The sequence below is a fragment of the Rhinatrema bivittatum genome, chromosome 10 (genome assembly GCF_901001135.1).
Source record: "Rhinatrema bivittatum chromosome 10, aRhiBiv1.1, whole genome shotgun sequence".
NCBI lineage: Eukaryota > Metazoa > Chordata > Amphibia > Gymnophiona > Rhinatrematidae > Rhinatrema > Rhinatrema bivittatum.
Genome location: NC_042624.1, coordinates 26,412,867 through 26,425,126, shown reverse-complemented (window position 1 = coordinate 26,425,126; position 12,260 = coordinate 26,412,867). Strand labels below are relative to the sequence as shown.

The 12,260-nt window shown below is 43.7% G+C and overlaps 1 protein-coding gene across 8 annotated transcripts in view; it reads right to left on the bottom strand.

Annotated features, from left to right (window-relative positions):
- PRRC2C (proline rich coiled-coil 2C) overlaps nt 1–12,260 on the bottom strand; it is a 419,385-nt gene that overhangs the window by 169,404 nt on the left and 237,721 nt on the right. For all 8 annotated transcript variants that reach the window (XM_029618671.1, XM_029618666.1, XM_029618669.1 and 5 more), the window contains one exon: nt 9,101–9,339. In XM_029618671.1, coding sequence (XP_029474531.1) covers nt 9,101–9,339 — 239 coding nt within the window. The remainder of the gene's footprint in view (nt 1–9,100; nt 9,340–12,260) is intronic.

Below are 12,260 nucleotides of genomic sequence, written 5' to 3'. Positions count from 1 at the left end.
TATGCGCACAGGTATGTTTACACATATGCACGCGCTTAAGACGCACAGCGGGGCCGACCCGACCTGTGCGTACTAACGGTCTATAGGGGAAAATGGCACTACATAAAACTGCACTCAAAATGGCACCTTCGCAGCCTGCCACGTGGAATACCCACTTAGCTTGAAGCAGGGCCTAGCCTATCGGGGGGGGTGCCGCTCAACCTGCTCGGAAACCCCCTTCCCTTGCTCCTACGGGATCGGGAACATTTGTCAGTACGGCGCACTGAGCAAGGAGACTGGAGGAAAGACTTACAGAAGCCCTTCCACTTCTCTGAATTGCAGGAGTCCTTTTACTTACCCGTGCTCAGCATTTACTGGCCGAGTACAGAGATGGTCTCCGGCTGCGGGGGGAGAGGGCATTAGCCGACACTGCCGCGCTCAGCTTCCTGCACCTGCTGCCTTTCAGCTGCTTCAGCAGCAAAGTCCACACCAGAAGCTGGCTACTGGACCAAGGCACACCTCTGAGGGATCTCGGAAATCACCTTAGGAATTCTTGACCAGGGGAGAGACCTTTAGGTATCACCGCAGGACAACGGAGCTCAATCGATCTTCAATTTAAAGGAAATTTTCCTCTTCTATACGAGTACTGCAATCCCACTATACCATCAATGCTGGTGTAGGGAAAGCACGACCACATCTGCTAGGAGACAGAGATACTGAATAGCTAAGGTCACTGCAGGGGTATATCTAATCTAACGTCAGCTTTGAAACCTGTCTCCATCTGCTCACAGGGGAGCATATAACCCATTGGTCCTGAATCCATCTGGCTACATGCTAGGAAAGTCAGAAATCTTTCTGAACATGCTTCCATGTGCCTATGCTGCCATGGCTACATGGCATGGCTCAGTTATTCCTTTTGCTCAAAAAATCTCAACTCCAAAAAGGAAGGTGGAAGGAGATGTACTACTGGTGGTTCACCTGTCTTAAGAGGGCACCTGTTAGAGGTAAGCAACCTTCTCCAAAGACAAGATCTGCGTAAGTTAATCGTTGAACGGGATATTCAGCAGCAACCCCTACTGCTGAATATACCTAGATAAATCCTAAATTATCCAGGTAAATTTACCCAGATAAGTTTGGACTATCCTTCGCATGACAAAAGTTATCTGGGTAACACTGAATATAAGCATTAAGCTAACTCAGCCTTACCCCGAAATACCTCTGATTTATCCAGGTAAGTTTTAACCATCTATGCACATATCCAGTTAAAACAGAGGTGGTGAGCGCAGTAGGATTTTTAAATCCCATGGTGTATCCGGCTAACCGAACTTAGCTGGACAAATCTTTTCAACAGACTACTGTTGAATCATCAATCACACAACTTAGTCTCCCCCGTTAAAGATGGTTTTAAATAAAGGGAAAAACATAACTCTGCCCTTGGGGGCAACATTTTTTGGTTGGTTTGAACTCTTGTTTTTATTTTTCATTTTACAAAGACAACAAATTATAAAAATAGGCGTAGGAAGGCTGGAGTTGGGCTCTAACCTTCAAGGAGATCCCAGAGAACAGACTGACCAAACCCACTGTCACATTGGTATTTTGCATCAAGGCAGTAATGGGATAAAAATGAATGGACCGAAATCCATGCTGCAGCTTTGCAAGTCTCTTCAATTAAGGTTGAAAGCCTACTTCTTCCACTGATGCTCTTTGTGCCCTTGGGCAAGCCATTTTACCCTCCATTGTCTCAAGCACCAAATTAGATTGCAAGCCCCTGGGACAGGGACCTACTTACTGTATCTGAATTGCAACTTGCCTTGCGTAAAGGTTTGGAAAGGCAGGTCACAATCTAAAATCGAAATACATGTTCTGAGCTATTGCAAACAGATTTCTCTCAGTAGTTCCCTACCAGAGAACATTGCTGTTTGTTGTGCTTTGATTCAAGGACCACTTGAGATGGTCTAGCTGGCAACTTAGTCTGTTTGCCAGTGTCTTTTGATCCTGTCAGATACGTGGCTGTTTGAAGCCATCTCAAACAGGATGACCCTATCTCATAGTCTGACAGCTCCCTGCTTGCTGAAGTAGAACATGGCTACCCAAATTTTGGGTACAAGTTAGGACATTTTGTTTGGCCACCCTATTTCTGAAAAACCGTACAGCCTAATGCATTGCCCCTAAAAGTTAAGATGGTGAAGTGGAATCATTTCTCCTGGAGAGAGCGGAAGCCTTGGGCATAGAGTCCATTTAGGTGAGATCCCAGCTCAAGTTAGATGCATCTGTGGTCAAAACAAATGAATGAGGTTGAATTGGAAAGGGCAGTCAACAGGGACAGGGAGTATCCAAGCTTTTCTGATTCATTCCTGAAAAGTCCACAAGTGGCTCGATTCTACTGAAACTTTAAAGGTCCATTGAGCTCATCACATATAGACATATATGCCTGAATGATTGAGGTCATTAGGCCCAATGTTCTCAACACAGTCACATCTGTATGCTTCGCTCTCTTCACTGCAGACTTCCTGGAGTGTTGCTAGCATGGATGAAATTTATGGCTTTGTTCCTAGTACAGCTCCTATGAATTTCAAATGCTATGAAGGCCAGGTTAGGATGTGTGAGTAGTTTATGACAAACCATAGAAACTGTACCAGGATGGTACTGTGTATAGATTCACCTGCCTGAAAGCTACCCTTGATTAATCTGTTGTCCAAGTAGAGAAACACATAAATCACTAGTCCGAGAAAAAAATGCCATGACAACTATATGTTTCATGAAAACCTACAGAGCTGAAGCTAGGTGAAAAGACAGTACATCGTACTGGAGGTGATGTGTCCCTAGTATAAATCACAGAGATTTCTGCGACTTGGGTATCCTCTGTGGGTATATATTTCAAATCCAGAGAACATAGCCAGTCTCTGTTTCATATAGGAATTACAGTACCTAGTGTAACTATCAAACTTTTCTTTCACTTCAAGACCCTTAAGGGCTAAGATAGGACAAAATCCTCTAGATGTTCTGGGGACCAGAATTACCTGGAATAAAATTCTCATCCTCTCTCTTGCACTGGACAGGTTTGACCTCTTGGCTCTGCAAGACAGAGGAGACTAAGCAGGTTTTGGTTTCTATTGAGTATCGATATTCTTTTGGAAAGGCATTCCAATAAGATGTAATTTGTAGCTCTATTATCCAAAGGATCCAATTGTTGGAGATTATAGTAAAAAAAAAAAAATCTGACTAGATAGCAGCATGAAGCTTAGCACTTTAACCTTCATTTTGGGAGGCCTGACGCTGCCTGGGATAAGCAGAGCCCTGAAAAAGCTTTTTCTGCTGAAGAAAACTGCTTCTGAGTCACCTGTGGTTATCTTCCAATAGATTCACTGCCTCCTTGAAATTTATTTTTTTTAAAAAGAGATGCTCTCCATCACTTGGTACATCTGTGAGCATTTCCTGAAAATCCTCAAAGTAGCCAGGTGCTTGGAGCCATGAGTCTCTGCATTAATCTACAGCAATATCAGAGGTAAAGCCTTAGTGGGCACAAATCCTTGAGTCGACTGCTTTGGCATGAAGTCAACTCCTGGGGCCAGCCAGCATTGAAATGGAAAAAGTTGCTCTTCTGTACTTCATCAGCTTTGCTTTAGTGTCCCTGTTACCAAACCACCTACATTGTGTTAAAAGCCCAGTGTTGGTGTCAAGACATCCATGCCAAAGATGAGAATCACTTTACTGTTTAAGTGCAGTTGAGCTAGTTGATAACAGCCACTCTGTATTCTTTATAAGCTGAGCTACCTTCTTTGCTGTTGTCCTCTGGGAGCTGTCTTGAATATCTTGTAGTCAAGTGTGTTGGGTAGACCGACCTTCTCCAAGGGGTTCTGAAGCATCTCAAAGACCCGAGCTGAATCTCTGGAGACCGCTTCTGCAACAGTTCTGGATGGGAGGCACAGCTGACCTCCAGGTGTAGCTATTTTGGGGGAAAGGGAGGCATCTATCAGTTTCCAGAATCCTTCTTCATAGCAGTGAGTTAGGAGATTGATGCTATTGCTTGTCTCCCCACTGAATTTTCGGTACAGTGTCTCCTTGGCTCCATCCTTGAATATGTAGAACCTGATGCTTGGCACAAGTTCTCTCTCTTTTGGTGCCAAAGGAGTAGAAGATGTTTCCTTTGGCACATCTGTGTCAACTGCAGTCATTATGGCTCTGTGGTCCTTTGGCACAGATCCAGTCTTTAGCTCTGCAAGACCAGACTTGAGATTAATTCTTTGGTACTGTGACATTCTTGAGCAATTGCTACAAAAGGCTGAATCATGTTTTCCTTTCCAAGCACATGAAGCAGACTTGACTGTCCATGATGGAGATCATCTGTATGAACTTGGGATAAAAGTTGAAAATACAGGTCTTCCTTGACATGGTGCGAAAAATGGTCAAAGCAAAATCAAAAGAAATTTTCACTAGATGACCAGAGGAAGACCCCTCCCCCCCCCAACCCCCCCCCCCCAAAACAAAACAAAAAGCTGATAAAGTAGGCTCACTGCCAGGATCATCGAAAAAGCAAAGGTGAGAAAAAAAAACCCAAACCCAAATGCTGCAAAAAACCTAACTAGGAAAGACTAAGAGGAGAAAATAATTGTTCCAAGGCAGACTGCAGGTTGAAAAAACCTGAAATAGAAAACTGCTTAAAGGTTCAAAATCAAAAGCTCGCTGCTCTGACAAAAACATAACAAAGACATGCTGCACAGCTTTGGTAGCACAACATCTGCACATGCCCAGAAGCACTTCTAAGATTTACTAGAAAGCTCTGGGGAAAGCCCAATTGGTGCTGTAAGACAAGTGTGACTAGTGATTCACCTGGTCTAAAGAGGAAAATCTCATGTAAATCCTAAAGTTGAGACAGAAACATGCTTATCCTTAACAGGTGTTTCTCTGAAAACATCAGTTTAATCACACACTGTCACATAACCTCACTTGATGTCTAAAGGAAGATTCTTTTCTTGAAAAGGCCTTTCATTGACCATACACAGAATGCTCCTCAGTTCTATGTAAGAGGGTGGGGAGGAGTGAGGAGACCAACTCAAAAGGGGCGGAGGGTGTGCAACTGGAGAACTGCTGTTTTCAAAGAGCTTTCATTATGAGTAGGAATCTTTGCTTTTTCTGTAGACAAGCAGTTCAGTGGGTCATACCATAAGGGTGGTCTTCCACAAAAAAAGACCAAAAAGAACTGCCAACATGTGGGAAATATTCTGACTGGAAAAGAATCCTGAAACTATAAAATGAGCCCTACAAGGGATAGAATTAGACTCAAAGCAGCTTTGGAGCATGGGCAATCCAAAATTACTAATCCCCCCACTGAGAGGCTGTGTCTAGACAGCAATGGGATGTAAATGTAAGTCGCAGCTTTGCAAATCTCCACAATGGAGAATTTCGGTGGGTGGCACTATAGCTCTAACATTAAGGACTTTGACGTGACCCTTTAAGAGTAGACCAAAAGGCGATGTATTATTGTATTTGCTTATTGTATTATTTTTTTTGTTGAAAATAGTATTGGGCCTATTTGGAGAATGAAGATATAGAAATATAAGTAGAACTAGAAATCTGCTATCCAATTAGAAATGATGCACTTTGTCCTATTAAGATCAAAAGAAATAAAAGCTAGATTGACTTTCTATGGACTTTAGTCCACTTCAAGTAAAAGATAGTTCCTCTTGTAATGGACAGAATGGAGAGCCTTCTCATCTTCATGAAGATGTGTCCTGGGGAAAATTTTGGAAGGCCGTCTGATTAAAGGAGGAAATCCAACATCATCTTAAGCAGAAACTTAGGGTGTGTGCTGAGCACCAACTTTTTATGATCAAATCTGGTATAAGGCGAATAAGTCATTAGGACCTGTAGTTGTTTCTCTGCAAGTTGAACTGTCTTCTACCAAAAATGCAATCTTCCAGATTAGATACTAAAGCTCAAGGGCCCAGGAGCCTAGTTCCTCAAGGGGGCATATATCACCTGGGTGCGAACCATGTCATTCCTTGACACTGCAGATAGCTGGCCGAGATGCTTCAATTGAAGCAAGCACCACATGTATCTGATAATAAAAGGCTGTAAGGTATGAAACCTAACAGTTGCTTTTTAGGCCAGAAGATTGATTTCAAGAAGACTGTCTGTGGGACAAGAGAAAGATCTAGCTCTCACAACAGATGACAAAATCTTCTTAATTTGAAACCATAAGACCTCCTGGTGGATTCCTTTCCAGACAGAAGGATTTCAGACACCTTACCAGAGAAATCAAGAAATTGTATTATGTCTCCTTTAACAGCCAGGCTGTTAAAGTCAGAGACAGGATGTTGGAATCTAGCAACATTCCCTGGTTTTGTGTTATCAGAGTTAGGGAAGCTCCCAGCTTGATCATCTCCTGAAATCAAATGTGTCTTGGCCAGAAGAGAACTATGTGGATGATGGTTTCCCAATCCCAAGTTTCATCAAAGCTTTGGTCAACAGAGGTATGGGAGTATAAGCATACAGAAAAATCCAAACGCCAATAAAGGGAAGGGAGAAGGCATCTGTCACTAGTTTGTCTTTAATCTCTTGAACAGGAGACTGGTACCCTTCTGCTCAGGGCTGTCACAATCAAACCTTATTTGTTCCCCATTCGCTGGAGATTGTTTGCTACATCCTGATGTATGCAGCACTCATGGGTGACAATGTCTGCTATGATGTTGTCTTTTCCTTGCCAGGTACATAGCTCTTAGGGTCATCCCATGAAAGATGGCCCAGTTCCATGCCTTGAAAGTTTCCAGACACAGGAGAATACAATTTAAAAAAGCATTGTAGACTGTATGAACCAAATGTTTTTCATACTCCTCACCAGATTCTGTCAGGTGATGATACTTTACCTGTTGTTCCTCAAGGCAGAAACTGGGTAAATTATTAGATTATAAAATAGTATCGCAAAGTGTAATCTTGGTAAGCAGCAACATGGTACTGGAGCATAGTGTTCTAATAATGTGCCTTCCTAAAAAAGACAGGAGTTGGAGAAATTAAGCTTATGTGTTACCTAGGCATAGGTTCTAGACTTTGTCCCTTTTTCAAGGGAGTATTCAACCACCATGCTCTGGTGCAGAAACTGGGGCTTGTCAAATCTTTCAGCTGCCTGAATATACTTCATTATTTACCTTCTTACCAATGGAAATGGGGTATGTGAAAGGGCAGTACCCATAATCTTTAGGGGCATCTAGGTACCTGGAGACCAAGAAGAGGTGCAACCTGTGCATAACAATCTGAAAAAGAGAAGGGCCTTAGCAATCCTCTAGATAAAATGAGGAAAGGAAAGCTCTTCAGATGCCAATTCATGGGCATCTGATGGGAGGCCAGTAGAGTATCCTCCTTCAGAAAGTACTTGTGAGATATTTGGGCCCCAGGACTCTTTAAACTGACTCAGAAAAGATTAACTAAATAGCCTGGAAACACACTGACACCAGAACCAAAGATCTCTGAGACCTAAAACTTGAGACTGGCCATTGGGGGTCAAGCAATGTTGAGGTGCAGGAGACCTTTTGCTCCAAACATATTCAACTTCAACTCAGCACAGACTGGCACTGAGACAGGCTCAGAATACCAAACCTGCCTCTGCTGACACACTCAGCATTGAAGGGGAGGTGCCAAGAGGAAGATTGCTCAATGCACTAATTGGTTTTTCTGAGCTCCAACAGAGCTTTTTTCCATATTAGTGCCATCAGATGACATCACCCCTTTACCACTTCTGTGGCCGATTCATCCTGCTTGTTTATGGAGAATCCTATCCAACTCTGCAAAAAAAAAAAAAAAAAAAAAAAAAGCATCAAACACAACAGAGAAGTTGGCCTCACAGCAGAGTGTATATCCTCCACATCTTTCCGGAGTTTGATGTTGATGGCACTGGACTGGAACTGTAGAGATCAATACAGCAGCATCTGAGTCTGGAGGCAGAGCTCATTCACCACAAGTGGCAGCTTTGGATGGTGCAGAATCTCCTCAACCTCCTTGCTATTTCAAGTCATGTTGATGGTTTAGATCCTCTATTCAATTCTGGTTCTCTGGTTTTGTGCTCAAATGCTGACACAGCCTTTGTCATTGCTCAGGCAGAGTGATTTCCCTCAACTGCTGGACCTGTTGTCTGACAGAGGCCTCAAAAAAGCTGAGGATCTATTGGGTGTGGCCTATCCCTCACATTGGTATTACAGCTTCTTGGTCCTCATGCTCAACCTTCAATGCCTGCTTTGTTCTCTTGCAAGCCAGGCAAGAAACCTCACATTCTGGGCCCAAACCATTCTGAACAACAGTCTGCGGGACCTGCATAAAAGTGAATTGTCTCAGACAATTAGTGATGGACATCTGTGCATACATGGGATAGAATTTGAAGTCACTGATCTGCTTCTTTAACATAGAGGATGTTTTTAACGTGGAAAAATCAAGTACTCTTCTAAATGACTGTGAAGAGATGAAACCATTTGGATAGTTGGATTGCTAGGGTATAACTGAAGGGAAAAAAAATAAAGATGTGCTCAAAAGAAAGAAGGAAAAGGAAAATACTTTTAAGAAATCTATCTAGAGTGATTTAGGGGGCCTGGGAAATAAAGGTTTGAGCTTTGCAGAGCCACTGGAAAAATGTATGTTCTTGGTGGACAAAAATTAAGGTGAGCCAAAGAACTACAGCAGCATGGACAGTGAAAGGTCTTTAGACCTTTTCCATTTTTCCAGAAGAACCTGACCATTTGATGTCAAATGCAGTCATGTGACCTGCATGTGTATGACTGGTAAACTGCTTAGCCTTCAGAGAATCCTGGCTCTTCTCAGACTGATCTGTGTGTATGAGATATTCAAGCCAGTAAGGGTTCCCCTACCCCATCCATATGGCATAGGATTAGCAATTCAGTATAAAAAACAAAAGGGAACACTGAATGCTTACCACCAATGCTGGTGGTCAGATACACAATGAAATATAATCTACTACACTCATGGCCGACTTCCTCCACATAACCACATTTCTTGATTATGTTGAAGCACCTACACCTTCCCCTTATTCTGAATGTATGCAATTTTATAAGGTATGCACAAAAGTAACCCCTTTATCTTACATCCCCTTAAGTTTCTAGTGATCAGAAGGACATACTTGCATAGTTGTTGAGATCAAACTGTGAAATGGCATCAACCTTCTCCTTCGGCTTCTTTGGCACTGCCTTAGGCTCTTCTTTCTTCTTGCCAGAAGCTTCCCTTGAGCTCTTCTGTGCTGTGAAACTGCCACCAGTCTCTTCCATGTACTGCTGAGGCTGATGAAGATGGTGGTGATGTATGATGTTGCTGCTCGTGGGATCAATACCACTCATACCTGCTGTCTGGTCTTCAAAGGGCCTACATCATATGAACCATATAAAAAAAAAAAAAAAAGCAAAGCTCACCACCATCCCCCTCAGTGTTTCCCTCAAGCAGGGATATAAAAAAAAAAAAAAAAAAAAGAGGTAGCTGGCAGATTATGCAAATCTGGGGAGGTCAGGGCTACATGGCCAGGTACTGCATAGATTACAAATTATATGCTAAGCCCATGGCAATGCCTTTTGCAAAAAATAAAACAAACTTAAAAAAAAAAAGCATAATGGTTGCCTATTACCTAAATGTAGTGCTCATACCGAACACTGATCAGGAGTAAGGGAAAGGCCTTTAAACCTCATAATTGGCCAAGCTATGAATTAGAGAAACATTACTCATGAGAAAACATTTTCTAGAAATCCTCTGCATTAATGGCTCTCAACCCAGTCCTCAGGACACACTTAGCCAGTTAAGTTTTCAAGATATTCACACTGAATATGTATGAGGTAGATCTGCATACAATGGAAATATATGCAAATCTCATGCATATTCACTGTAAATATCCTGAAAACGTGACTGTTTGTCCCAAGGACTGGGTTGAGAACCCGTTTACCTGAGCATTTCAGATCATATTCCTTCTCCAGATAAACTAATAGTCACTACAACTCTGTACTATATAAGAAGTAGTGGAGAAATTACTTACCTGATAACTGTTTTCTTTAGTGTAGATAGATGGACTCAGGACCAATGGGTTATGCTCCCCTGTCAGTAGATGGAGACAGATTGCAAAGCTGACGTCATACATATACCCCTGCAGTGACCTCAGCTCTCCAGTATTCTCTTCAAAAGCCATTGTGGACATACTAATGAAAGGACTTAATTGAAAATATGATTAAAAAACATAATCGTATCATCCATACCATAATCATACCAACCAACCATAAACACTGAAATCCAGTAAGAATATGGATATCTTAATCTAGGGAATGGATGAACACTTACCCTTAGATTTGAGGCCCGTTCCATGGAGGACCTGTGGTGAAGATCTTGGGCAGCCGAGGGCGGGATGCTGAGTCCATCTGTCTACACTAGAGAAAACAAAATTATCAGGTAAGTAATTTCTCCATTTCCTAAGTGTAACCAGATGGACTCAGGACCAAAGGGTGTACAAGAGCTACACCTGAACAGGGTGGGAGGCTGCCCACAGTCTGGTCAACACTGCCCATGCAAAGGTATTGTCCTCTCGGGCCTGTACATCCAAGCAGTAAAACCTAGAGGAGGTGTGCAAGGAGGACCACGTCGCCGCCTGGCAGATATCGACTGGGAGACAGCAGTCTGACCTCTGCCCATGAGACTGCCTGAGCCCACGTGGAAAGAGCACTAATCTGAGAAGGTAATGGCTTTCCAGCCTCCACATAGGCTCCCGTGACCACCTCCTTAATCTAGTGAGCTATTGTAGCCTGCAAAGCTGGTTTGCCCTGCTTCCTTCCTCCGTGAAGGACAAAACATGCGGTCTGTCTTTCAGACCAGGTCTGAGACTTCCAGATACCGCACTAGAAGTCTCTTGACATCCAAATGACAGAGGAGACAATATTCCTCCGCGTCCTTGAGCTAGGGATGGCAACAAAATGGACTGATTCAAATGAAACTCCAAGACTACCTTGGGCAAGAAGGATGGAACAGTAAGTAGCTGTAACGCCCCTGAAGTCAAACCCAGGAACAGCTCCCGGCACGACAATGCTGCAGTTCAGAAATGAGAAGTGCTGAACATATAGCCACCAGGAACACCATTTTCAAAGTCAATAAAGAAAGACTGTGCAGAGGTTGAAAGGAAGGACCTGCCACAAATTCCAGATCTAAATTAAGATTCTACAAGGGGACCGGCAACCACAAGGAAGGCCGAAGGTGCTTCACTCCCTTCAGAAAACGAGCCATGTCTGGATGAGCTGACAGGGAAACCCAGTTCACCTCATCCCTAAAACAGGAGAGAGCCACTACCTGCACCTTCAAGGAGTTAAGGGCCAAACCTTTATTCAAGCCATCCTGCAAAAATTCCAGAATAAGTGGGATTTTGACCGCCCGAGGGAGGAAACCACATTCCTCGCACCAGGCCTCAAATACTCTCCAGACCCGCACATATGCTAGGAATGTGGAGAACTTCCGAGCGCGGAGTAAGGTGACAATTACCACCGCAGAATTTCCCCGCTTCATCAGGCGAGCCCTCTCAAGATCCAGACCGTAAGACAGAACTCATGAAGAACCGGTCCCTCCTGTAAAAGGCCCCTTTGCGGTGGAAGGTGCAGAAGGTTCTCCACCAAGAGTCTCCACATGTCCGCATACCACAACACCTGGGCCACAATCTGGAGCTACTAGTAGGATTAGTCCCCTGTGGCGTTCGATTCTTCGAATGACCCTGCCCAGCAGGGTCCATGGAGGGAAGGTGTATAGCAACTTGTCCTCTGGCCAGATCTGAATGAGAGAGTCTATTCCCAGGTACCACGGTTCTCTTCTACGACTGAAGAATTGAGGAACCTTCGCCTTGTGGGATGCGCCAGCAGGTCGATTGACTGAAGGCCCCAACAATCTATTAGTTGAAATACTTTGACCAACACCCCCCTACTCTCCTGGATCTAGACTCTCCCTGCTTAGAAAAAGTCTGCTCTGACATTGTCTTTTCCTGAAATGTGGGAGGCTGAGATCATCTGTAGATGTACTTCCGCCCACTCCATAAGGAGGTCTATTTCCTGTGACACTTGCTGGCTCTTGGTTCCTCCTTGGCGGTTGATGTAGGCCATAGTCGTGGCGTTGTCAGATATCACGCAGATTGCCTGGCCCTGGAGTCTGTGGCTGATCCATAAACACACAATCTGACTGCCCGGGCTTCCAGGCAATTTATGTTCCAGATGGCCTCTTCTTGTGTCCAACGTCCCAGGGCCATCAGTTCCTGACAGTGAGCTCCCCAGCCC